This window comes from Pseudonaja textilis, chromosome 14 (assembly GCF_049901715.1).
Source record: "Pseudonaja textilis isolate UNSWEBS1 chromosome 14, rPseTex1.2, whole genome shotgun sequence".
NCBI lineage: Eukaryota > Metazoa > Chordata > Lepidosauria > Squamata > Elapidae > Pseudonaja > Pseudonaja textilis.
In genome coordinates this window covers 12,701,328-12,728,013 of record NC_142003.1, presented here as the reverse complement: position 1 = coordinate 12,728,013, position 26,686 = coordinate 12,701,328, and the positions used below count along the sequence as shown (strand labels likewise).

The 26,686-nt window shown below is 43.6% G+C and overlaps 1 protein-coding gene across 2 annotated transcripts; it reads right to left on the bottom strand.

Moving 5' to 3' along the window:
* Nucleotides 1-22: 22 nt before the first annotated feature.
* On the bottom strand, nucleotides 23-22,368 carry TEX47 (testis expressed 47). Of its 2 annotated transcripts, XM_087912599.1 has the most exons (8): nucleotides 22,243-22,275; nucleotides 9,320-9,409; nucleotides 6,829-6,898; nucleotides 5,282-5,385; nucleotides 4,935-4,999; nucleotides 3,392-3,587; nucleotides 2,379-2,538; nucleotides 23-307 (listed from the first exon to the last, which is right to left on the bottom strand). In XM_087912599.1, the coding sequence occupies exons 2-8, from the start codon at nucleotides 9,332-9,334 to the stop codon at nucleotides 270-272; spliced, it is 648 nt and encodes a 215-aa protein (XP_087768725.1). In that variant the 5' UTR covers nucleotides 9,335-9,409; nucleotides 22,243-22,275; the 3' UTR covers nucleotides 23-269. The 2 variants fall into 2 exon arrangements, with proteins under 2 accessions (XP_087768725.1, XP_087768724.1); XM_087912598.1 differs by lacking the exon at nucleotides 9,320-9,409 and having other exon boundaries at nucleotides 22,243-22,368.
* Between the last annotated feature and the right edge of the window lie 4,318 nt (nucleotides 22,369-26,686).

The following is a 26,686-nucleotide window of genomic DNA, read 5'->3' as shown; positions in this document are numbered from 1 at the left end:
CCTCTAATTTCTCCCGTACCCAATTACTTTTAGTCATAAGGGGTCAAGACCCAAAGAATGAGAAGTTCAACAACTCTGGAGAGTCACTAATCTCTCAGCCCTGATTTGAAAGAACGCCAGCACACTACTCTCCAGTCCTCCTGACAACTTTATTGCTTGCTTTGTTTTCCCTCTGCATGGATGAAGTTCTCGGGCCAACTCCATCCCAGGACTTTGGGATTTGTAAATGCATCTTTAGACACATTGATAGGTAGCTTCTCTGTAGGATTTCATGTAAACATATGAGTAGGAGTAGGCCATACTATTTCTGGGGAGGAGAAAGGGAAGTGGAAGAAAAAAGAAACATTATTTTTCCAACACTTTTACAAGCAATACCCAGAAGAGCACCTGTATTTTCTTTGGTGCATGCACACTGTGTGTACGTGTGCACTCTCCCTCCAGGGACTCCAGGAACTAATCAGATTGTGCATACATGTTCCCTTTATGTCTCGGGTTGGCTAAAGTGTGTGTGTGCCTGTGTGTGTGTTCACTCTGTAGGAGTGTGTCGAATGACCAGGAGGCTGAGAGTGGGCCTCTCCAACCTTCCCAGCCCCTGCCCAAAGCTCCCCACTTCAGATGCACTTGGATGCAAGTTCTCATATATTCTTTTTCCATTATCCCCGGGAGCCTGCCTATTACAGTCATAAATCATGATGGTTGTAAACTTGGTCATTATGTGACCAACCTGATTTTACAATCTTTTTTGTGGCAGCTATTACACAAACCCATTGTTCCCTATGGGGCATTTTTGCCAAAACCCAGAAGTGAACCACCTGTTTTCATCAAAAACATAAATTGCAGTCTTGTAACTTCGGGACATTGCGGATGGCCATAAATGCAAGTTGGTTGCGAAGTGCCCAAAATTCAGCTATATGACTGGGGGAGGCGGGCTGGTTGTCAGAACTTTGGAACCGAGTCATGAGGATCTTCTGGGAGATCCGTGGTAGCTTTGAATGGTCGCTCAGCGACTAGTCCTAAGGCAGGACTACCAGTATCATGCACAAAGCTTTTTCAATATGGTTGGGCTAAAGGTTTGGCTCTCGGCATTAGTAATTATAGGTTGTCCTCAAGACTCATGGAGCCTGCCCATTACGGTTGCATGTCTTGACAGCTGCTAGCTGCATGGTGGAGTTCTTGAAGTGGGTGCCATTTTGTCTGGGGCTATGTGCTTTCTAATTCACAAAACAGCAACTGTGTTTGGGTCGCCACTGCACAAGGTCAGCGCAATGCTTGTTCAGAAGCTTCCGCACAGCTGTGGAGACGTCATCTTTAAGGCAGCAAAGGGATCCATTTATCTGGCAGCCACCATTTTTCTTCCCCGCCCACAAGCAGGCAGCACAAAATGGCTGCCATGTTCGTGGCCCGGGGATGTCATGGGCTGCCTGCCTTCCATGGCACCAAGTCCGGAGAGCTTCAGAAGGTAGGTGTAAGGGAACAGGGCCAAGCGCTGTATGGTCCTGGTGGGATGGGATGGTGGGGAGAGAAGCCCTGCAGCATCCCTGTCGCTGGTTGTGAGGGAACAATTCCAGCAGTTGCTGCCATTTTGTCCCTCCCTCCTTCCCCAACATGAAGAAATAATGTGGGGCGTGATTAGCATGTGTGGAGGAGGCCCAAGCGGAGGGGAGGGGAGGGGAGGGGGTGCTGCAGTGGCCCTGTGGTGGGTCATTAGGGCGGATGACCACTGGGCCCCTGCAGCCATCCTAGTTTGAAATGGCCATAGGTAATTTAGGGGCATCTCTTGTAACTCTTCATTGAGCAACCTTGTTAACGATTAAAATAAGTCCCTTTCTTACGCCGTGATCTTTGCATCGAACATTTTCTTTGGAGGCTCCCTTTTCTCCATCCACCCACCCAATTTTAACTGAAAGATGTTGGGGTCTTAAAAAGAAGCTGGGGCAGGGATGGAAGGATAAATGGAATATATTGCCAAGATCATCTAATTGTGTTTAAAATAGAGGCCTCCAAACTTGGCAGCTGTAAGGCCTGTGGACTTCAACTCCCAAAATTCCTCACCCAGGGTGGGTTTTCTTAATGGCTGGCTAAGGAATTCTGGGAGTTGAAGTCCACAAGCCTTAAAGTTGCCTATTTGGGAGGCCCTTGCACTTAAGCTGCAAAGCACCAGCTTTCCAAGCATAAACCATCTCTCTACGTCTTCAGTTTCAAGTAGAATCTACAGCTTTCTAGAAAAATGGTGACTTGCTTGGTCCCAGTGGAGCCCTGTGGAAGCTTCCTGTCGACCAGGAGCTGCCTTGGAGCCTGGCGGAGGAGGGAGACTTTCCTTTTGGGCTGGGGGTTGTCTGGTCCACCTTGGGGGACTCCCCTCTGGGCAGAAGAGCTACCTGAATCCATTTGTGGCTGCAAAGGCTTCTTGTACATCTTCAGAAATTCTGCCGGGCTCAAACATTCTTGGCTCCTGCACAAATACTGGATCGTTTCTGCTGGGATCAGCAGCTCCGGCACAGCGGTGTGGAGGCACTCGCCCAGGTCTTTGTTGCCCATCTTGAGAGGAGAAAGGAAGCACAGCAGATTTAATCCCATGGCATTTGTCTGGAATTAGTGTGTGCATTGACTTGGTCAGGCTTTTCTGTTTTATCCAGTGCTGCTCTTAAGACTGGCCTTTCAAAGCTTGGCCTAAAATAAACTTACAGATTGAAGCATAGGGACTGGGAGCTGAAAGGAAGCTCCCAATTTGGATTGTGCAGAATTGACTTAAGCTTAGGTAACATCTATATATTTTCTAGGATCCTATTTTTTAAAATAATCCTGCCTGTAAACAAAACACAAGAGAACCCAGATCCTGTGTCTCCATGACCAGGATAGTGGCTTTTTCAAGAAAATCAATATTTTTAAATGAAATCACATCAATGCATCAGAACCCCTAAGAATGATTACAAGTAAGAAACTAAAAACAGAGTCCCCATCGTGCCCTTGGCACTATCTCATGTATGTCCCCAAGTTCTTCCTTACATGTTGGCATTGTTAACTTAGAATATGTCAAAATTGGAACTGCAAGCCTGTTAACTAGCCAAAACACGGGAAAAAACTGGCTTCTGAAGAAATGGAGGAGACATTCAGTATCTTGACCAAAGCAGGGAGGTGTAAGCAAGTGAAATGCCAAATTTCTTGATCTACCAGGATTTGGTGTGCTACTTACGGCATCTCAGAGTCTTGGCCAAAAGCTGGAGAGATCTTCTGGCTACAGAAATGTACATTTCTACCAACTTTGTCCCAAATGAAGGAGATCCACTGTTGGAATGCATTATCCTCATGTGCAGGCAAGTCTATTTTGGATCAGATGCTGGTCCTGGGAAAATGAACCTGATGCCAGAGAGATGAAGGGATCTGCTCTCACCTTGAGTGTTGCAAGATACACTCCCATCTTGAGAATAAGTGTAAGACACTCAGTAATAACTTCTTCTGTGGTTTGGCTCTGGGTAACATCTTCCAAAGTTACAGGGACTTCCAATTTGGTGGCATTCCACTGTGAGAAAAGTCTGGTGGGGATGTTATGAGACATTACCATTATCTTAATATCTCGTAATAAAGCCCTAAAAGGGAGAAAGAAACCCTATTAAACCCATAGGTCTCTGCACACACATTGTGCACACACTTGCAGCCATGTTGTATCAAAATCAAGATATTTAAGGCTTGTAGCTACCTACCAATGAGGGGTCACATCAGAGGCACTGACTACATCGCCCAGGGGCGTGGGAGGTTGCCTCCCAAGTATTTATATAGCGCTTCCTGTTCTAAAACTCCTGAGGTGGTTTACAATAATTATGAAAACAAGATAAAAACAGGATAAAAACTAAGCGGAAACAATCTACAAGAAGCTTCTCAGCAGCTGGGGAAAGGCAGTATGAAAGTAGAACTTTTTCAGAGAACCTAACAACTAGTTCCTCAAGACAGGATCCTTCCAGTGACGAGCGAACCCCCTTTCTCTTCCAGGTTTGATGCAGGATGTTTTTATTCCAACTGGATGTTGAACCTTCAGTAGGTTGTCATGTGGGCTATCCAGATCAAGGGAGAAATCTAAACATTTCTCTGAATTCCCTGCTCATAAATCCTCGCCCTGTGAATCAGACCAAGCCTGTTCCTGATCCAACCACAGGTCTTACGGAGTTCATAACTTTCCTCTCCTGGCTGAACCTCCCAGGTGTGCTTTCACCTGTGTCTGAAAATAGGGTTGAGGAATCTGATGCCCTCAAGAATTTGCTAGATGCCAATGCCCCCCATCCAGGGCACTCAAATTGCCTGGGAACTGTAAATTGGTGACCTTTGATTGGCTACAGTTTCCCCACCCCTTAGATAAGGTGACATTTTCTCTCGTCGTGGGTTCTTTGCTGCTCTCTCTGGATGTTTTGTTGCAGACTTTTCATTACCAAGCTATGTAACATCCTCAGTGCTAGTAGGAAGTGTTCTTCCCTATCTTATTCACACACCCAAATGCTGGGAGTGATGGAAGGCTTTTCTTTCCATTGGTGTTGCTGGGCTTTCTCCTTTCTGCTGCTGCTTCTCTTAGTTTAGTTTTTTTTGGCTTTGCTTTTAGCTGTTTTAAAGCCATCACCCATCTGTGAGTACTGGTGAAGAGGTTATGGGATGCTCTGTTTATCGGTTTGTACCTTGCAATTCACTTACTATAACTGTATTTTTAAACTTTACTTTTCACCTTGCAATTTTGTAATAATAAAAGCACAGATAAATATATATAAAGACATGGTCATTCGGTGCAATCTTTCAGCCAAGGGCATCGTCCATTCTTCAGACTGTCCAACTTTCCAACTGTGTAGAGAGACTTGGGCATCTTCCAGAAGTCCCTCTGCCTTGTGGCTGAGATGCCCCCCTGCCCCCCGCCTCCCCTCAGCTCTCCTCCCTGGTGGACTTGCTTGACTTACGCTGCTCCCTGTTGTTCAAAGAGGGCCAGGTCCATGAGGATGTGGTAGAGGGTGCCGCTGGAGGCCTGAGGAGAAGGGAAGAGCATCAGGATATGAAGTTCTGAAGGGGTTTCCACTCAATTCTGTTATTCTGTACTGGAAGTGATGCTTTCAGAAACTTCTGGTGAGGGATTTTCTTAACTCTGCAGGTGATCAAACTATCTTGTGCCTGTATTACTCAGTATGTTTGATTACGGATTGATGCTTAAATTGGATGTAGGTTTTATCGGCATTTCAACTAAACTACACAATTCGGCTAAAGGGTTTTTCATTTTCTTCTGATACTCTTAAATATTTGCTTGACCTACCTCCAGAATGTGGAGTATGCTCTGGGAGTAGATGAGAAGGACCCCGGAGGCTGCTTCCCCCAAATGGGATCGTGAAATCTTCTGGAAAAGCTGTTCATGATAGTCTTTAAAAAGGAAGTGGGAAAGATCAATAGATCAGCTCAGAATCCCCCCAAAAAAAAGCAGACGGGGCAGGAGGAAAGGTCCAGTGCCTGCTGGTCGGGGCTTGTTCCCAGCTTTCTCACGGGTGTCAGCAGGATCTGCTGCACCTGCCTATAGGCTGTGCAGGAGACCGAGTGTCATGCCCGATGATTCCGACATACACAATCATACTAATGGATTAATCTGTTTCAAAAAGCAATTGCACAATTGGGCATGTGATGAAAAAAAGGGCAGTTATGAATTGGGTTAGCCTTCCAGGGACTGCTGAACTAGAATGGCAATGCTGGCTGTGGTTTCTGGGCCTTGTGATTAGGCAATAACTGGAGGTCCACAAATTCCCCACCTCTGCTGCATGTGAACAAACAGACTCGACAAACTTTAGGTATTGGTTTAAATACGATTTGCTGAACCCTGGGATAAATCTGCCTTAGAAGCCACCTGCAGTGAAGAGAGGGGATGGCCTTGAACGGAGGGGAGATCCACCAGCAAGGCAAGGATGAAATACAGGAGGCTTGAGCCCAGGCCACAAAGGGGATTACAAAAACGCCCCAGACAGCCTCCCCCCTCCAGTTTTCATGAAGATAGACAAGGGGAAGTTCTGTCCTGCCTCCGGTGGAGTCGGACTCTGAGGGAGAGGAGGAACAGCTGACCCAGGGAGCAGAGGTGAGGTGTGGCTCCGGATGTTGTGGAGGAGGCTGGGGAAGGGCAGAGGCTGGGTGGGCAGTCAGAGGAGGACCCAGGCCCATCTCCTCTTTCTCCTAGGGCACACAGGGAGGAGAGGATAAAGGAGAGACATGGTCTACTCGGGAGGAGAGGGCCTTGACTGTCCTCCAGCCCTTCTCTTGCCTGGTTTGTGTTGCTTTTTTCCCCCTCCTTGTAACTGTTTGCGTGGGAGTAATTGGTCTTCAGTCAAGGATATTCAGAGCTTGGAAGCCAAGTGAAGGACTAAAAGGGGCTTCACCTGTTTTCTGTGACTGGGTTTGGTTTGTATCCCACCCTGGGTCATCACAAGTTCATTCAGACTTGCAAGGCACTGTTACTACAGTTGTTCTGATCAAAGTAGGTGTAAGTCTACACGGGGTCTGTTCCTTAGTCTGGTCTACCTGATAGGGCAGGATTCAAAATTAAGGTTATCACCAGCATCGTCTTCACAGTGACAAACGCTGGTCTTCAGTGGAGATGAGAGAGTGAGAGTGAGATAGGCAGACCTCCCCTCAGCCAGACAAGGCCCGTGAAAGCCTCCCCATCTGGGGAAATCTGGCCAGCTGGGGAGCTTCAGAGCGCTATGGAAGAGGACGACCCAGGGCAAGCAGCGATTTCATTAAGATCTTGGAACCTTTCCCTCACTAAGAGCGTCCAAGGGAAGCTCCGTCTTTCGAAGGTCATGGTGAGACTGACTGCAATACCTGTGATTTCACCCTCACTCGCATCTTCTCGCAGCATTGCAACAAAGATCAGCCGGTGAAGCAGGAATTTCTGTGGGGGGGAAAGCGCCAAAAGATTTAGCCTCCGTACTTTAGGGCTTGGTTTTCCCCGCTATTTGAAACTCTGTCAAACAGTCCGATGTTGCAGAAATAATCCATCGCTTATCTTTATAAATATTTTGGTATGTCTCCCCAAAATCCATCAAAACACAGGATATAGAAAAACCAAAACTCTAGAAAGAAAGCTGGGTGCTCAAAAGGGAAAACAAAGAGCTTAGGAGGCAGAATCTGGAGATTCAACCCTCTCTCTGTCCTCAGCGCACTGAACCATTAAGGAAGCAGTTGGATTTTAGTCTAAGGTTATAGCAATTTGTAGTGAGTTTATAGTTCTGGGCATGTGCCATGCAAATCCAAGCCAATGGCAGACATGCCTGAATAGGAGAGGGCCCAAAAAGTCAAGATGGTGGTTGCTACCCCATGGATGAAGGCCCAAGAGGTGGCAGCCATCATCTTGGGGTTTTTTTTATGTCCTGCAGATGTTCCTGCACACTGGATTAGGTGGCTGCACCCTGATTAACCTGAGTCAAATCCAGCCATGATGCTAGGCCATAAGCCATGTTCCTTATACACATGGTTTTACATGCTCTAATGCAGGAGTCTCTCTAAACCTGACAACTTTTAAGACGTGGACTTAAAGCTGCTGCTGGGAAATTCTGGAGTTGAAGTCCACAAGTCTTAAAGTTGCCAAGTTTGGAGACCCCGGCTCTAGCACCTTATAACATGAGCCTTGTGATCAGATCAGAGGTGTTCAGGAAACATTGCAGCCCCCTTTGTCTTCTCCGTTTGTGCAGAAGCAGCTGGACACAACTGTGTTTTGGGCCAGAGCAGGGAAAATGAAAAAGAACAAATGGCTTTTCTGATGGCCACTGACCAGCAGAAAAGGCCCCAAGGACATCTCCAGAGGGTGAGAAAAACCCGGCAGAAACCCAAGTGGTCAGAGGAACCTTCAAGATGAGAGTAAAACAGGGCAAGGTAGCCAGGGGAAACTTGGCTTCCAGGCATGGTTTTCCTCCAGGATTGGTCCTCCAGTCTAGCCGACAGTCCTGGGATCTCCAAGTGGTCTCCCATCCACAGACTCAGTGGGGCAGCCCTCTCAGCCAAAATACGGCCAACTGGGCCAGCTCCACAGAACCCTCCTGGCTAGGTTTTGACAACCCACCAAGCTGTGGGGTTCAGTAAGTGCAATAAGGTTTGGCCCGGTGCCAAACCGAAACCCACCAACCCTCTGAGACTGTGATGCCAGGGCCCAAAAGGACGGCCACATCTGGAAAAAGAGGCACTACCCCCCACCTCAGGACCACTGGCCGCCTCATACCTTCATCTGCTGCCGCCGCCTCTCCTCTAGGGCACTAAGCAGGGTGTTTCTGGCCACTGTGGGCATCACATCAGCCATCCTGCTATGGCAGACTGTTCCAGAACCTTCAAGGAACCAACCCGCCAGCCTGGCATGGCAGTTATCTTCCAAGCACCTCCCTGGAATTGGCAGTTGGGAGCCTCTGGCTCACCTGAGCGGCCTGGAGCTCTGAGCAGGAGGAAGATGGGAGGCCAAGGAGACCCTCACCCAGCACCCCAGAGGGGCTTCTGCTGTGGGGACCTTAGCCTGGGGGCTCCTGGGGAGAGAAGCACCCCCAAAGGAGCCTCGCCCAGGGCTGAGCAGCCCTTCGGGTCAGGAAGGGGTTCCAGAGCCCTCCCCCTCTACCCCCCCCCCAAAAAAAATATCCTGCCTTGCAACCCCAATTCTTTGTTTCCTGACACCTGGAACAAACAAAGGATTTTGCTTTTTCTACACAACAGACTTTTAGATACTTTTGCTACCTGGAATTTTAGGTAGGTGAGAACTTTTGTTTTGTATATCATCTTTGTTATTATTTTTTTATAACAATTAAGATGGCAAACTTCTCCAACACACCTTCCACCTCCTACTTTCCCCACAACAACCACCCTGTGAGGTGAGCTGGGCTGAGAGGGAGCGACTGGCCCAAGGTCACCCCACGGCTTTCAATGGCTAAGGTGGGACTTGAAACTCCCTGACTCCTGCCTTTGCCTTCGCCACTAGGCCAAACTGCCTTTTTCCACAACTACACAATAGACAAAGTATTCTGAAAGCCCTTGAACCAGGGGTGGGATTCAGCAGGTTCTGACCAGTTCTGGAGAACCGGTATTAGCAGAAATTTTGAGTCATTTGGAGAACCGGGAAATCCCACCTCTGACTGCCCCTGCCCCCATCTCTTCTCCGCCTCCCATTGAGTCCCAGCTGATCGGCTGGGTCTCCTTTGGTCGCCCTGCCCAGGAGAAGGGAGCTGGAAAGCAGGTTAGTGGGGTGGGGTGGGGCGGGGATTTTGCAGTATTCTTCCCCTGCCACGCCCACCAAGCCACGTCCACAGGACCAGTAGTAAAAAAATTTGAATCTCACCACTGCCTTGAACATCCTTTCAGGCTTTAAGAAAGATGCAAACCCAGCTGGGAAATCTCCTCATCTCGTCTTGTGTCAGAAATGAAGGAACTAGCAAGGGGGAAATTATTAATTTAAATTTTAAAGGGTAATTTTTTTAAAATAAAAACATAAGTTTATATAATTCTAGCCCAGTGCTGGGGCAGATTGATGACAGGGATATTTCTGACCAGCAAGTCATTCTGTGTGCACGTTGGTCCAAGGGGGCATTGTCAAAGATGGATAGTTATTTAAATAGTGCCACGTTTGCAGTAAATACTCCTGTCCTCTGGGAGAAAGCCCCATTTTTCCATCTGGTCTTTCATCTGGAGTTGGGAAATATAACCCATAAATTTTCCACTTGTGGAATGTCACTAGGATCAATGTTTTCTATTGTTTAATTTAAACAATTAGAACACCTAAATAATGTCTTTTATTGTTTCATTTCTTGCCCTCTGACATAGCACATACACTAAATGTATGTATTATTTGTACCCTATAGAAAGACTTGACCACTACCACCCTTAATAAATGATCACTGCTTTGCTTGAATTATTTGTTGATTTGTATTTTGGGGTAGACAAAGCAGCCCTTTGTGGAAAAAAATAAATCCCTCTCAAATTCAGTATTGAGCAATTTCGGGGATGGGATCATAAACCTAAATCTCCTTTAACCTACTGTCCAGATGAGTAGACCGACCTGAGTTATGCATTTTTAATAAGATTTATTGTTATTATTTATCATTAAATAAGATATAAACAAAAATACAAAAATATTAAACAGCATTTAATATTCATTTTTAGAATGCATTAAATAAAAAATGATGATTGAATGCAGCAATGATTTTGGTTATGCCCTCCTGAAAAGGAAAAAAAAATCATTTTGTGAGAATGGGTTACAGGAACTTGCAAATACTGTGGGATTCCCATAAATTGATGGAAGCTATTTTGTGAATGGATAAAAGCTTTTTGCACAGCAATATGAAAGAGCATCCTTTAAAATAATCTGCATTTCTTAGTATACTTTTTAAAGTACCCTCTTGAATTTCACACATAATAAAATAAACAGAGCCAATTCTTTAAACCACTAGAGTTTCACTAGCAGTGGGTTTCTAGATTATCATGGCATTATTATTATGGATCCACATGTTTGGCTTTATGCTAAGACAGTGGTTCTCAAGCTGTGGTCCACGGAGGGCTGCAATGTCACCACAGGGGATCTGCAAAGGTTTGAAGAAATGTTATTTAAATCTTGAGTTAAGCCTTGGGGGGGTGGCCATCGTCCGGGTCCACAACAGGTATTTAAAGTATGGTGCTTTGTTATATATACTTAACAGTGAGATGGGCAGCATATATAGTTAATAAATAAATATTCACCTACAGAGAGGAACGTAGTCCCATCACTGTACTGGGTTGTCATGCACTACTCTTACAAGTTCTAATTTGTGGCAATGATTGTTGGTCTTTTAGGTGAGTGTGGGCTACAGGCGGTAGACCAGAAATGTTCCTAGATTATCTTTTAGGGAAGATTTGCAATCTACTCTAATTTCCAGAAAAATATTGATTAAAATTGAACTGTTTCCAATTTATTTTCACATTTTGACAAATATGTCATTTTTGTTTGATTTTTGAACAGTAGTACGGTATTTATATATACTGTACATAATGCTTACAATCAAATGTTTAAAAGTGGCAGAAGGCATATGTATTTAATGTTTACATATACCATTCATAATAATGAAATCAATTACATACATAGAAATTGTCAGAAACAATTTCTAACCATCACATGAAAAATAAGTTACACAAAAGGATTATCATGATGCATAGTTAAATAATCTATTGGGAAATGCAAAGTAGATTATATACTTTATGACAAACTCAACACACTTGTTGATCTCTTGCAGAAATACGGTGCATTTGATATTGGTTCCTTTGTATAATGGCCACAAGAAAAACAACAAGAATGGAGAAGAACATCACTACCTGCAGAAAGAGAAATTACACCGGATTTCCCTCAGTGATTATTTGATGCCAAGGATGAAAGCCTTTGGGTAAATATTAAGGAAAAGAAATGATACTGCTATAGTTGTGTACTACAGGCCACCCAATCAAACTGTGGAAATAGATGAACTCTTTGCTGATCAGTTAACCAAGGTGTGCAGGACATATACCACAGCAGTAAAGGGGGACTTTAACTATCCTGACGTCAACTGGGAAACAGTGAATGGCAGATGACATTCCTGATATGCCTGGCTGACAACTTTGTTACCCAAAAGATAGAGGAGGGAACTAGAACTATTCCGGAGCTGTACTGGACTTCATTCTTATTCATAAAAACAAAATGGTTGAGATAGTAGAAGTTGTAGGAACCTTGAGGGAGATTGACCATGTCATACTAAAATTCAACAACATAATGCAAGCACAAGTAAATGAACAAAGTCAGACTAGTATTTTATACTTTGAGAGAGAGATGACGTAAACAAACTAAGAAAAGGAAGGATTTCATGCAGGAAATCCTACAAGGAAAAAGTTCAGGATGCTTGGGAAATGCTGAAAAATGAGATAACAAAGTCTCAAATAAAAACAATACCACAATGAAAGAAAAACAAGAGACATTAGAGCAAGAGTTAATTAGGACTGGAAATAAACTGTCCTGCTTGCAACCCACAAATAATTGATATTTCTTAGTTCACTCAAGTTCAAGAGATAATAGCCTGCAAACCAGAACCAAATCTCCGATGTTTGTCTGAATGAATTGCTTTGAAATAGGAGCACACAGAAGAATAGTCCAAAGTCAGACCAAAATTCCAAGAGCTGGGTCAGGGTTGTCAATCAGTCCAAAAGTTAGAGGTTCACGGATTCTTACACAAATAGGGATATCATTCAAGATTCAGAGATCAGATACTGTTTCCACCAAAGGGAACATGAGTCAGAGCTACTTCTTAAATCAGGCTACAGCCAGCTGTGATCAATGAAAGATTTACTCTCTTTCTTTGAGAGACGCCTAATAGAACAATGTTGTTCAGTCTCCAGTCTGCTTTCTAGGAGTCCTGACATCATCAAAATCAATCGACCGCTGCCACTGCTGCTCTCACAGAACAGCCTTGTTCTTACTTTTGTATCTCCTTAGGCTAACATTCCATGGTTCAACTGGAACCTCTTCCTCTTAGTCCAAGTTGTCCAACTCCTGGGAGGTAACAGGAACACATCTAATATTTAAATGATACTAATAAAGGACAAAGTTAATAAAACCTAGTAACTGAAATAATATTAAAAATTACCAAATGTTATATAGATGTTGAGGAAGAGCCTTCTGATGTTTTTGTCAAATCAGGACTTATTTCATTTCCCATTCTTTACTGAGCCAGTCAGGCAGATAAAAAGTTGTTGTGGCGACACTTTCCCACTACAACACCTATTCCTGGGTATTGAAGAACACAAGGAAAATAAAGCATATTAACTTATACATTAATCACAGACCATCACATACCATAAAGACGAGCCTTGAGAGTTAACAAGGCTGATACTACATGTCACAAAGCTATTACAGAATCTAGTTGTTTTCTTTCGGATATTGTGAAGCCTCCTCCCAGAAGATAACATGGAAAACAAGTCATGGAGTGGAAGTGTAGCATCCCAGACAATCCTGCGGACCCTGGTTGAGCACAGCTTATATGCCACGTCCTGGATATAAGGAAGTGAGCTAATAATATTTTCTGCCTGTTGTGACCAAGGCTTCCTGAGAATGAAGCACACGCTTAGTTAAAACAACTCTTGTTTTATTTCAACACTGGGAATCATGTTCATTCCCAGCCTGTAATGAGTCCCAAACAGTCTCTCGAGATAAGCACCCACCTTTCTTTCCTTTGAATTGCTGCCAACAACTAAAATGCCAAATTAACTATAAAAAACCAACCAAAGTACAAAGTCCACACAGAGCTTCAAGGATTAATCCGAACAGACCGAACGGCTTTGCTTCCTGCAAAGGTTTCTCTACCTTTGCATTTCCTTTATCCCTTATGGGAGGGGCAATCACCTCCAAGCTTTACTCCCGAGTCGCCCCTTTGTCTCAGCTGTTTTTGCTTTCTAGCAGCTCTGTGCACTGGGAACAGGCTCCCCTTGTTCCTCTGCCTCGCTGCTGCCAGACTCCAGAGGCTCCAGAGTCAGCACCTCACTCCCAGATGGTCCTGGCCCCACCTCTGCATCAGATGCAGAACCCTTGTCCAAGTCCTCTCTAGACTCAATAGGACTAATAAGGGATATTGCTATTTGTAACCAACTTTTCTTAGGTGTCTGAAAGGTGCTTTTTTGAAAGGCAACTGGACTACTTTTTCCTTGAAGACAAAGAAGATGTTTTGTTTCTCATTCAAGAAGCTTAATCAGCTCTGAATGGATGGTGGGGGGGATAGGTTCTGACAGGATGGGAGGGATGGAATTATTGTATTTCTTTGCACTCTGTTAGCACTCTCTCTGGGAGCCCTTGAGGCCACTTGTGGGTTTATCTGTGCCCTCAGAGTCACCTGAATCAGAGTGCATAGGGTTGTGGGATCTTCTTGGAATTGCTGAAAGGACTGTGATGTTAACAGGAGATAAGTGATGTCTTATTCCTCCCCCTCTGTTGATGGAGGCCTGTTCAATTTTAATGTAGATGGAGACTCTTTTACCCCTCTTTCAAACCAATTATCCTTTCTATCCAAAATGTGGAGTTTGCTGTCTTGAAATGAGTGACTTTTGTCTTTCAAATGCCGTTGGATCACCAAATCTTGTCCTGATGGTTTTGTCCTGCTCAATTTGTGTTTGGGTGTTTTATCCTTGGGGGAGACAAGCTTCTGCCTTCATGTATTTTGGGTTTTAAACTGTACATGTATGTTGTATTGATTGAAAAACCTTCTGAGTTTTTCAAATATTCCTACAACATATGGAATGACAACATTGCTTCATTTATTCTTCTCTTTCTTGTCTGTAATGGAGGAACTCTTGCTATTATTACCTTTATTGTCAGAATACAATATGTGTACAGTGAGATTGGCTGAGCTCCCTTCATGCACACACCCCAACACAACTGACAGTGAGGAGAGAAGTCCCTAACCCAGTCCCAATCTCATTACACTAAGTGACCTTGTTGCACAATGTGCCAGCCCCGCAAGTCTATCGTACTATGTTGACATGCAGTTATTTTCCGTTCAGGAGCCTGACAGCCACAGGTAGAAACTGAGCCTGTTGGTGTGGCTGGCAATGCTTCTACATCTCCTTCCCGATGGCAAGAGAGTGAAGAAGGGCTGACTGGGGTATGAGTCTTCCCTGAGGATTTTCCTCGCTCTTCTAAGGCAGCGAGCCCTAGCGAGGTCATCTAGTGGTATCAAGGGACAGCCCACGATGTTTTGTGCTGTGCTCACCACCCTCTGTAATGTCTTTCTATCCGTGGCTGTCAAGCCAGCATACCACACCGTCATGCAATGTGGGAGGAATCTTTCTATGGTGGATCAGTCGTTGTTCCACTTTATTCTTTCGCAAGACCCTGAGAAAATGGAGTCTCTGTTGGGCCTTTCTGGCCACCTGGGTTGTGTTGGCTTTCCAGTTGTATTTCCTGCAATCAAGTTTAGTGCGATTAACCTTGAGTTTGTATCTATTGTTTGCTCTTGTGTTGTTATCATTGAAGCTGAAGTATTCATTGACAGGTAGGACATTGCAATGTATGATTTTATATACTATACTTAGATTGGAACAAAGGCGGCATAATTCTAGGTTTTCTAGGCCTAGAATTTCGAGTCTGGTGGCATAAGGTATTCTGCAATGAGTAGAGGAGTGGAGAACTCTTCTCGTGAAATATTTCTGGACTTTCTCAAATGTGTTAATATCAGATACATAATGTGGGTTCCAGACTGATGATCTGTATTCGCGTATTGGTCTAGCAAATGTTTTGTATGCTCTAGTTATTAGTGTAATATTACCAGAGAAAAAGCTATGTAAGATTAGGTTAACAACTCTTAATGCCTTTTTGGCTATGTAGTTACAGTGGGCTCTAGCACTTAGGTCATTAGAGAGGAGTATTCCAAGGTCCTTTACAGAGCTTGGATCATCAACAAGGTATTGACTATTCAGCTTGTATTTTATTTTCTGATTTTTTTTGCCAATATGTAGCACAGAGCATTTATTTGTTGAGATTTGAAGTTGCCATTTGTTTGACCATTCTGACACATAGTCAAGATCTTTTTGAAGGGTAGCAGTATTGTCTGTGGTATTGAACAGCTTTACATCATCAGCGAAAAGAACGCAGTTGCTCTTTATATGATCACAGAGGTCATTTATTTAGAGTATAAAGAGAGTTGGTCCTAGAACACTGCCTTGGGGGACACCACTGTTGACAGGTACAGAATTTGATAGGACGCTCCCAATTTTGACCATTTATTAATAGTAACTATTTAGTGGCATTCAGCCAATGGGAATTCCATGGGATCTTTGTGACGCCACCAGTAACTAGCCATGCCAAGAAAACCACAGATCAAACTCATGCTCAGGCATTGCAGGCTAAAAATAATATATTTTTGTGTTCTTGCCTGTGTCATGATGCAGAGACATGAGTATAAACCATAGGATTCCAAGAGTTATGTGACTGTCTTAGAAGTTACCATCCAAATCCTGGTTAAGTCCCATATGTAGCTATGGACTCTGCCATCAAAATAATATTCTTTATTCATGGTAAAAACTTAATTGATCCAAAGCATGTCTCACAACTTCATCTGCTATTTTCAAAAGGAACTTCATGTGTAAGACATGAGGTGTAGCCTAAAAGAAAAGTCCTTACATGTACTTAGTTTTTGTTCAGCTACAGAACTAAAATCTAAATCACAATTCCCATTTGGGGCATCCACATCATTTCACAAAGATTTCAAGGCAAGATCTATACAGTCAAGCAACACAGATGTGTTCAATAAGTACAGTACTATAATATGGTTCTTTACACTTAATCTTATTCTGCACAAGGACTGCATGGAGCATTTATAATTGTAAATGGCTCTTTATAAACGCCCTGATTGGCAAAAGGATTGTGTGACTGTCGTGACAATGAAAGGTGACCGGGAGCAAATGCTGGTGATTGAGGAAGAACATGTGTGTTTCAATCCACCTCCTCTGGATCCTGCTGCCTCAATGATAGGACCCACAAAGAATTCAGAGGGAATAGAAAATTTCCTGATAACTTTCCCAGATAGGGGGGGCAGGTCAAGATCCTGACCCCCTTCTCCCTTGCTGCCCCAAATTTACCTTGAGATGCCACTAACCTACTTAGTCAACATGTGACAAGTCCAGAATCTACAATGCTTTTTAAAACAACTGGTCCTGCAATTCAACAACAACCTGTTCCAGATAGTGATCAATGTCTGATGTAGATCAATGTCTGATCTTCATAACTGGAAAAATAATGTGCCTTCCTATTTTTATACTATTTGTATAACTCGTAACCCTCTTGGGCAAATGTACAGACCCTTAAAGGAGAATATTTGTAGCTCGGGTTTGAAATGAGAAGTCCTTGGTGCTCTCTGAGTTGTCTTCTTGAAAGCATTTCATTACCCAACTAGGTAACATCATCAGTGCACAGGCCCTATTTGGCGTCTTGATCATGCAGGAAGAATGCCAACTGGTTGTGGAGGAGAGACACCATGAGGTGCAAACCCTGGACAAGAGATGTCCTCTTCCTACATGGAATGGTATCCGGAATGGAATCCCCACATAGCTCTTGACATGGCTGAGAGCTTTCCTGACTCATCTGTTGGGGGCGTTTCAGATGGGTGGGATGCTTGAACAAAAGAACGTATCTCAGATTTATCATGTTCATCAACAGAAATATGAAAATCCCAGTGCTTTTTTTGAGCACATTCATGCAGCCTTTAAAACTTATTCTGACCTGGAAGACCCAGCCGTCTCATGATTAATTTGATTTTTATTGGTCAAAGTTGTGACGATATTAAAAGGAAACTGCAAAAAGCTGATGGAGCGGCTGCAATGCCAACATCTCAACTGGTTAATATAAGGTCTATGACGTCTTTGTTAACAGAGACAAAGTGTCAGAAAAGACAGATGAACACAGGTGGAGACAGAGTGCCATGTTTCTTACTGATGCATTAAGACAGTAGGGGGCGGTAGTGGGTCTCGCGCAAGAGGTGGGCGAGGAGGGCTTAACGTTAGAGAAAGGGGGGGGGGTTCACGCCACTGGCCAGCATAAGAATCGATGTATTTGCAAAAAGAAGGGACACTGGAAGAAGGAGCGCCCAGGGAGAGTGTAGGTGAAGGAGATGGGCACGACAAAGACTGAGAGGACTTGGAGCTGTAAGAGGTGCTGCCTCTACCATTCACCAAGTCCCTGGTGGATATGAATTGGCGAGACTCAATGTAACCTTTTTAATAGACGTAGGTGCTAAGCCTCTGACTGGGGCCGCTATCGTAACTCCCCCCAAAATCCTTCTGCTCCAACCAGTGGAAAGCAAATTAGAAAGGAAAAGAGTTGCACCCTAGTTTCTGTACATGCCAGGGTGCCCCATTCCTTTGTTGGGAAGGCTCATCCCAGGCAAATTGCAAGCTACGGTAGCATTTGAAGAAGTCATGTTGAAAATTCCCAAACATGAGGCATGGAGAACCATGTTGCCTCTTCTTGAACAACCATTGACTCTCACTGACACCCAAATAATGGCAGAAATCATGGATGCGGTGGCCACTGGGATGTCAGGCAGGGTGAAGAATGTTCAGCCAGCTTCAATCACCCTGAAAGATAGAACTATACCACCCTCCATCCTGTAAACCTGAGGTGGTGGTTGCAACTCTTCATCCAGAAGTTTTCACAATATAAAAGAAGGTCGGTTCCCTTTTAATGCAACAATTTCACCTGTCAAGATGGTTCCTTCAGACTTATACAGGATCTCAGGGAGTTTAACAAGGGTACCATCACCCAAAACCCCAACCCTAATACCTTCCTTGCAATGTTGTCCTCTCAAGACAAGTATTTGTAAAGTACTTGATCTTTTTTTGCATCCTGGTAGCTGAAAGCTGTCAGAAGAGGGGTTTTTTGCCTTTGAATTGGAAGAGCTGATACAAGGACCAAAATGTAAATGTATTGGATGGTGCTGCTCCACAGCTTTCACAATAGCCCTACTAGTTTCGGAACTGCATTAAAAAGTGATATGGGAAATGGTGCCCCCAATGAGATGCCTGCAGTCCTTCAAAATGTGGATGGCATTGGGGAGCCCACTGAAGATAACTGAAAGAAGCCCCCATTGGCTTGCTGAGTTATCTAGCTCCGTGTAGCTATAAGGGGTCCCAAGAAATGGCTCAGTTGGTCCAACTTTCCGTAAAATACTTGGGTTTTAAGTTTCACAGAATCAAAGGCAGCTACTCAGGGAGAGAACAGAGGCAATCAGCCATGTGGCTGAACCCAGGACCTTCAAACGGCTTTGGGGATTTGCGGGAATGTCTGGGTTCTGCTGCATTTGGATCCCAGATTATGAAACCGCTTTATGAAGCCACAAAGGAAGGACGCTATGAGCAGTTTATCCTGGAGTAAAGAATGCCATCAAACCTTTACCAGAATTGAGAAATGAATGTCAACCACTCCTGCATTGAGACTCCCCGATTTTACTAAGCTCTTCTGCTTGTTTGTGCATGAGTAGTTGGAAGTTGCAGTTGGAATTCTGACCCCCAAACCTGAGTCTTGGGATGGAAAGTGGCTTACTCCTCTAAGCAAATAGATCTGGTGGCATTAGGATGGCCGGCCAGCCTATGGGCTGCAGTTGCCACTGGTTTCCTTGACTTTGGGGTGAATGACGGAGGTCCAAGGTCCACATGAAGTGGTGGAGCTTTTGGAAGTGGAGCCCACTGATTGACTGGAAATAGGTTGGCTCCCCCTTTGGAGAATCCAAACATGAATTTGATAGAGAGTGCAAAGTTAAACCCTGCCACTCCTTTACCCCAAATGGAACAGGAAGTAACACATGGCTGCATGTAAATAATTGATCAAGTTTACTCCAGCAAACCTGACCTGAAAGATCAAGCCATTGATAAACCCAATGAGGAGTTTTATATAGATGGTAGCAGTTTTGTGTGAAAGGGGTGGAGGCTGATTGGAAAGAAAGTCGGTTTATTGATGAACAGAACCACCAACAGCGTGTGATTCTGAGACAGCTGACAAAATGGAGTTGGGAGTAGGGTGGGTTTTATACCTTCTTTGGGCTTTGCATTTGAGCTTCCTGTTCCTATGCAAGAACATGTCCTTTAATATTCTAACGGCTGTTGTCAGATTCCTATGGGGTCATGGCTGGCTCTATAGGTAGAAGGGGAAATGCAAATCTCAGGTGTTTGTCTGAGTTAATCTTGTCAACCTAATTGCTTACCTGGAGTTTCTGTTCGTCCCAGTCTTTCTGAACGGATTACCAAATCTGCATTTCTAAAAGTTGGCTTCCTCGGTTTCTGCTTGGGACAGGGAGACTGGTGCTGGTTTCTGCCTCCCTTAAGATTTTTCCCCATTTCTCCTTTAAGGGAAATATTCTATTCTGCCTTTTTAATATTCCCCAAAATATTTCATTCTCTATGGGGGTGGGCGGGTGCTGACTTTCTGCAAGGCGGAGGAAGAGCTGGATATGTAGTAGTCACCTTGTGGGACATTAAAGAGGTCCACCCTCTTCCCCTTAATACTTCCACTCGAAAGTACAAGCTGATTGCCCTCATGAAAGCCTAACATTTGGCTCAGGATAAGAAAATCAGCACTTATACAGACAGCAAGTAAGCTTTTAGAGTCCTGCAGGCACATGGAGCTCTGTGGAAAGAAAGAGGACTGCTAACTGTGAAGGAGGCAACGATCAAACATCAGAAGAGACTTTAGCCTCGGCAAAAGCAGTTGAGGTGCTTCTGCTGAAGTAGCTGTAATACACGTTAGGGCCCATTCCAGGGAAGGCACTCAACTAGCCAAAGGAAACAGGAGAGCAGATGGGACAGCTACGGCTGTTGCACGCCAGCCTTTGGAGAGAGAAACAGCTGCCTTGAGTGCCCTCCTTTGAACTTCCTGATAGACCAGTTTACACTCAGCTGAAGAAGCCTGAGCAAAGTTGAGGAGAGCTACGTTGACATCTGGTGGCTGATAAGGCTTACTTCATTCTACATTTCTCCCAGGAACTGTAGCTAGAAATGTGATTAGATATTTCCACGTTATGACTCACATGGAAGAGAAATTCTTGGGTGTTTACACAGCGTGGTTGTTTGTATGCCCAGGAGTATATATGGTATGGACGCTGCAGGGGTAGCATGAGAATGTGTGAGGTGCCGACCCCAAAGGGAGCAAATAAACCCTGTGTGGAATTCAGATATGGGGAGCAGCGCCAGGGCATTTTTTAAAAAATTGATTTTTTATTAAATACATTTCTTAGTGCTCAATAAACATTGTGTTGTCTGGGTATTTAATTTGCTTAACAAGCAAATTGGTAAAATAGATTCCATGTTTGACAGTATTCTACTTCTTTCTGTTTAATTTTCAATGTCAATCTATCCATTTCTGCACAATCTAGTATCTTCTTGACTATCTCTTCAACTCACAGTATATCTTCATTTTTCCATTGTGCGAATATAATCCTTGCTGCTGTTAAGACATGTAATACTAAGTACATACTTTTCTTATCATTTTTTTTTTCTGATAGTATACCTAATAAAAGCAATTCAGGTTTAAAATCTTCATGCTTCCCTATCATCTCTTTTAGCCACCTAGGTATCTTTGCCCAAAATTGTTTTGCTTTTGCACAGGTCCACCACATATGATAAAATGTGCCCATTTTTTAATTACACTTCCAATATTTGCTAGACATATTTTAAAATGTTTTAGCTAACCTAGCCGGTGGTAAATGCCATTTATTTACATTTTATACACATTTTCTTTATAAGAGGTTGCCATTGTTAATTTATAGTTTCTTTCCCATAGGTTTTGCCATTTCTCTAATTCTATGTTTTAGCCAAAAAAAATAATCCCATTGTACCATTGTGTCTTTTATTTGTTCATTATCCATTTTCAAATTCAGTAAGAAGTTATATACCTTCCTAATTAATTTTTCACCAGTTCAATAGTATTTGGTCAAAAGGTATTTGTCCTTTATGAAAACCTTATTTTTTAAAGTCTAAATCATACCTTAGATTGTATTTATAATTGCACTGGGGCATTTTTGAGAAGTTGATGTCACTGAGCTACTGAGAAACATGGGACTCTGTTTACTGAAACCTTTTCTAACTGGATTGTGGCCTTCCCCAACTAATAATGCTAGGGAAATAGGACAGGCTTCATGGGAAAAAATTATACATAGGTTGGAATGCCTTGTGTGGGGTGTAATCCTCTCTGACTGTGGTCTGATTTTCATTTCCAAAATTGTTCAAGATGTAGTGAGCCTCCAATTTGAACATCACCTGGAAGTTGCATTCTCCTTATCGCCCCCAAGTCAGCCCATTTCAAATTTTATATGGTTGGCCTTATTCTTATACCTTTCAATTCTTGTGTGGCACTACCCCCCAAAGGGCCACAAGAGTCCAACTCCCTCTGTCCCTTTCTCCCAAATAACTTGGGGTCTTTTGGTTCACAGTCACTGATCTGGCATCTCAGGAACTCTTATTCTGACCGTTCACCCAGTCCCCCCTACTCGCCGGGCTCAGTTCACCTCCGCAGTCCTCCTGGTGTGTCTGGCTCTGGTCACTGGCTGGCTCTCTCACCGCTCTCTCTCTCTTGGTTAGCTTCACTCTTTCCCTTCCTCTCTCTCCTTGCACTCTCTCCTTGCACTCTCTCTCTCACTCTCCTGGCCCCTGCTGGCCCCTACTGCCTCCCATGCAGCCCCACTAAGCAGGGACCAGGTGGGGTGGTGACAGGGTATGCTGGAAAATGCTTACCTTTCTCTCCCTTTTCTCCTCCCTTCCTCCTCCTCCTCCTCCATTTGCTTCTCCCCATCTCCTCTGTCTCTTTCCCCTCACACTGCTCCTCCCTCTCTTCGCTCTCTCTTGCGCTGTCTCCATCTCTCCTTCTTCCTTTCTTGATTCTTCTCCTAACCAAACTTTGTCATCCCCGTCCTCCTGGGCTGCCCCTCCCCCCCAATTTCCAGTCGGTCTCTGTGGGGTGCCATGCACTCAATTGGGACCCCAGGTCAGCCATGCCACTCAGCAGGAGCTCCGGGACTCACCCCATTGCCCAGTTGACCAGGTGATCGGGACAACTGTGCAATCAACGCAACTCAGGTGGAGCTCCAGGACTTCCTCTGCCGCCCAGCTGATCATCCCCATCAGTGCTGCCCTCACCTCTGCCCAGCTGGAGTCCCGGGATTCCTCCCCTAGCTGATAGCGCTGGTGGACGCTGCTCTCCCCACCACCCCTACTACACTTAGATTCATAGAAAGGGTGAGGGGATTGTCAAAAACTGTGTGGTCCAGTTGTCTGCTTCTCTGTCCTCTCTGCCTACTTACAGCTCAACCAGCCTAGTGGATTGGACCAGCCTGCTCATCCTCCTGAAGCTGAGGATGGGGTTTTGGGGAAGTCCAAAGGATGATCCCTCGCAACCAAAGTGGAGAGAACCCTACCATGTTGTTAACAACCTACAGTTCTTCCTAGATAGTGGGAATCAAGACTTGGATCCACCCTACCCGAGTCAAACAAGCTGCCCCATCTGACCACACCAGAGGATACAAGTCTTCCTGCTGAACAGTGTGGACAGTGCAAACAGACCCATGAACGACTTGAAAGGGTTTTTTGCAGGAAAGTGACAGCTTACTGTCCTGATGGGTAGCAGACTGGTTAGGGAAAGGTTGGCTTTTTCTGCCAACCACCTAGCGCAGGACCCTTGGCATCACCTCCCAGTGGTAGTTGTTTTTTGAGAAACTAATTGGCAGGGCATCCATATTAGGTATATTATCCAAGTTGTTGTGTATCCTTCTCCATTTTGGATTTATTTTTGTAAAATAAATAATGACTTGATTAGTTTTAGTTTTGTTTCGTTTCGTTTAGTGATTAGCCCATGGACTATATAAAAATACAGAGTTCCAAACACACATTACTAATAAACAAAATGAAATTGGAGTAAAATACAATAATTTGATTCTTTCCTGAAAGCCCAGGAGTTGTACTAATTCATCCTCTTCAGTTAGCCAGGTTTCCTGGATGGCTATTACATCAACTTTAGATAAGAAACTCACTAGTCCACTATCAGCCATTTCTTTCCAGCCAGCTATGTTCCAAGTCACAATTTGTATAGGACTCCTGAAAGCAAGATATTCTGACTGGGTTCGTTGTCTGGGGAGTAAAGGGATCGAATGTCAACTTTTTTTTTGAGCTGGATCAATTTTCACTATACTTCCTGTGTGAACACAATTATTGTAAAGTTCAGTGTTCCTCCTCATGTTGTAATTGTTGCTCCTCTTTATTTTGATTCTCCTGATTTTGATTTAAGTGACATTTCTTCTAATGAAGAAGGACTCCGGCATCCTTCTCATTATCTAGTTGTCATACTGGATGGTTAATTTGGACTTCTGCTGTTATATCGTGCTGCATATCCTTTTCCTTTACTTTTTGTTTTGGGCTGACACGCCTTCTCTTTTTATTTGCTGGGGATTTGGGGCTTTCAGAAATTGAGCCTGATAACAATTCCACAGAAGTGCAGCTAGAGAGGAACAGAGTGTTCAGACTCTCTGTTGAACCAGTTACCAATTTAAATATTAAATTAATTATTCTGATTTTTTTTTTTAAATCAGCTGTTGATCTCCTGGGCGAAGGGTGGCAAACTGGTGGGTTAATTCTTCCTTATCATCCATAAATTGTGACTATCTGTGAAGTAGATCTGAGTTCTCTTTTTTACTATCCCTATCTTGTTCTATCCTTGTTAATAGAGGGATTCTTTGTTTGGCCATTAATGTTTTAGAATTTCCAAGGTTGGAGTCAGCCTCCCTCGCTGTCTTGGCTCTCTGCCTAGACTTTAGAAGAGGCTGGATTTGGGTAGTATAACACCCGTATTGGCCAAACACAGTATGTTTCAAGCCTGAATAACATAGAAGGGAGAACCATCTGCCCAAAGATTAACAATATTCTTTTACAACCATGTCTGCTGGGGAGCCAAGAAATTGCTAGTTCATTAGTGTGCTGCCCCACTCTTTCTCTCTCACACACACATACACACGTAACTGTAGTTTAGTGAGTTTATTAATGGTCCCCAGCAATTCACTTCACCAAAACTCAGAACTATCTCAAGTAAGTCCAGCCACAAGCAGGCCAAGATTAGTCCACAAAGCAATGGCCCTATAGTCCGTCCGTAAAGCAATTGAAAGTTGCTCAAACAAATAACTCCACCAAACAGACTTAAATCCACCAGGCAAAACTGAAATACACTGTTGTTTAAAAAAAAGATAGAACATCATCATCTTTCCACATAGGAAACACTGAGAAAAATAATAATTTCTTCATTTCTGTATTTGCAGGATAAGACCCACAGAACAGAATCTCCATAGCCCAGGGTTGAAATGTGGTGCTCTTGGTGCACTCTGACCTCAGTTCTTCGCTTGCAGATGTTTCATTACCTGACATCTTTAACGTTGTCAGTGCCAGCGGCTGGGACTTTGCTCCCTATTTATATGCAATACAGGTAGTTCTCGACTTACAGCCATTCCTTTAGCGACTATTTGAATTTACAAAGCCACTGGAAAGTGACTAACAACTGGTCTTCTCACTCACAACCGGTGCAGCATCCCCATGGTCATGTGATCAAAATTTGGCTGTTTGGCAAAGGGCATCTCTTTGTGACGATTGCAGTGTCCCCGTGTCATAGGATTGTCATTTGTGGGTTTCCCTGTCCCCTTTTGATAAGCAGTGTCAGTGGCAGAAGCCAAACTTGCTTAACTGTACAAGTGATTCACTTACCAAACACGGCAAAACGACTACCTAACAATTGCCTTGCTTAATAATAGTGGAAATTCTGGTTTCAGTGATGGTCATAGGAGAGGACTCTAGTGTTGGGGGCATGGTCTTCCGCTTGGTAGTACCTTGCTTAGGGTATTATTTTCTACTTGATTATTTGGCATTAATCCCTGCTTATCTGGGTGTGGGCTGCTGGAGAGGATGTGTTCCGGTCTTTTTCTTTCCTTAGCCTTTTTTTAATTGTCTCTTGTGAATGGTATGTAAATGTAGTTTATCTGTATGTGTCATTCATGGCTGGTTTGTCTGAATTCCAGAAATTCCCTAGCATTTGGGGGTTTGGTTTGATCTAGGATGGTCACAGTTTCCCAACTGAAACTATGGTTGTGTCTGTCCATGTGTTTTAAAACATGAAGGAGTTTTCATTGTGTCTTCTGATTGCTAATTGGTGTTCATGGATGACCTCAGCTGGTCTGTCCTATATAGTGGGTGTTACTTCACATGTTGGAGATGATTTCTGGTTTTTCTTCTTAGATTACTTAATTGGTTTGTGTTTTACGGGGATGCACCATGGACAACCTCAAGGAGCAACTGGAACAAACTATGACCCCAATAAACACAAAAATGCTGACAACCTCCCTTAAGAAAACATCTCTAAGACAAAAAAGGGAAACAAAATTCCAAACCAAATTACTCCAGTTAAACTCCAGAAACAAAGAGACGAATGAAACCAAATGGCAATCAACATGTCCAACTTGCCACTAGCTACTGCAGACCACAATATGCTCAGAAAATCCTCAATAATAACATAGAACTTTTTGCAGCTCTAGAACCAAGATTGAAAACCACGGGACTTCTTGCCCCGGAGATCCAAACGAACAGAAGGCAGACAATCCTGATAGACCAGAAGAACCCAGAACAGGGCCCACTCAATGCTACCAATAGCATTTATTTTCAGTAGGAAATGAATTATTTTGTAACTATACAATGAAAAGTGGAATCAAAATACAATACAGTAAATAAACAATAATAAAATAGAGAATTCCCAAAATAAATACAGTAGCATTTGTCAATAGAATATAAAAACCAATGTTCTACAATATATGGCATTATAATACTATACCATTTAAAGAAAACCTATTTAAATATTACAATATTTAAATATATTGTTTACAATATATTACAATTCTTTAAAAATATTGTTTACTATACAATGTTGTTCAATAGCATTTTTCTCATTTGGTGTGAGATAGATAGAGTTGAATGGCTCTGAAGCTGTGAGTCAGAAAGAAAAATAGGGAAGGGGCTTCATCTGTTTGAGTTGCTCAAGACCTCAACCCTTGTAATGGTAACGTTCTTGGCATGGATGGCATCAGGTGCAAGGAACCAGATCAGCTCTGTGAATCAGCCAGAGCACTTACTTTGGATAGGAGAGAGAGTGGTG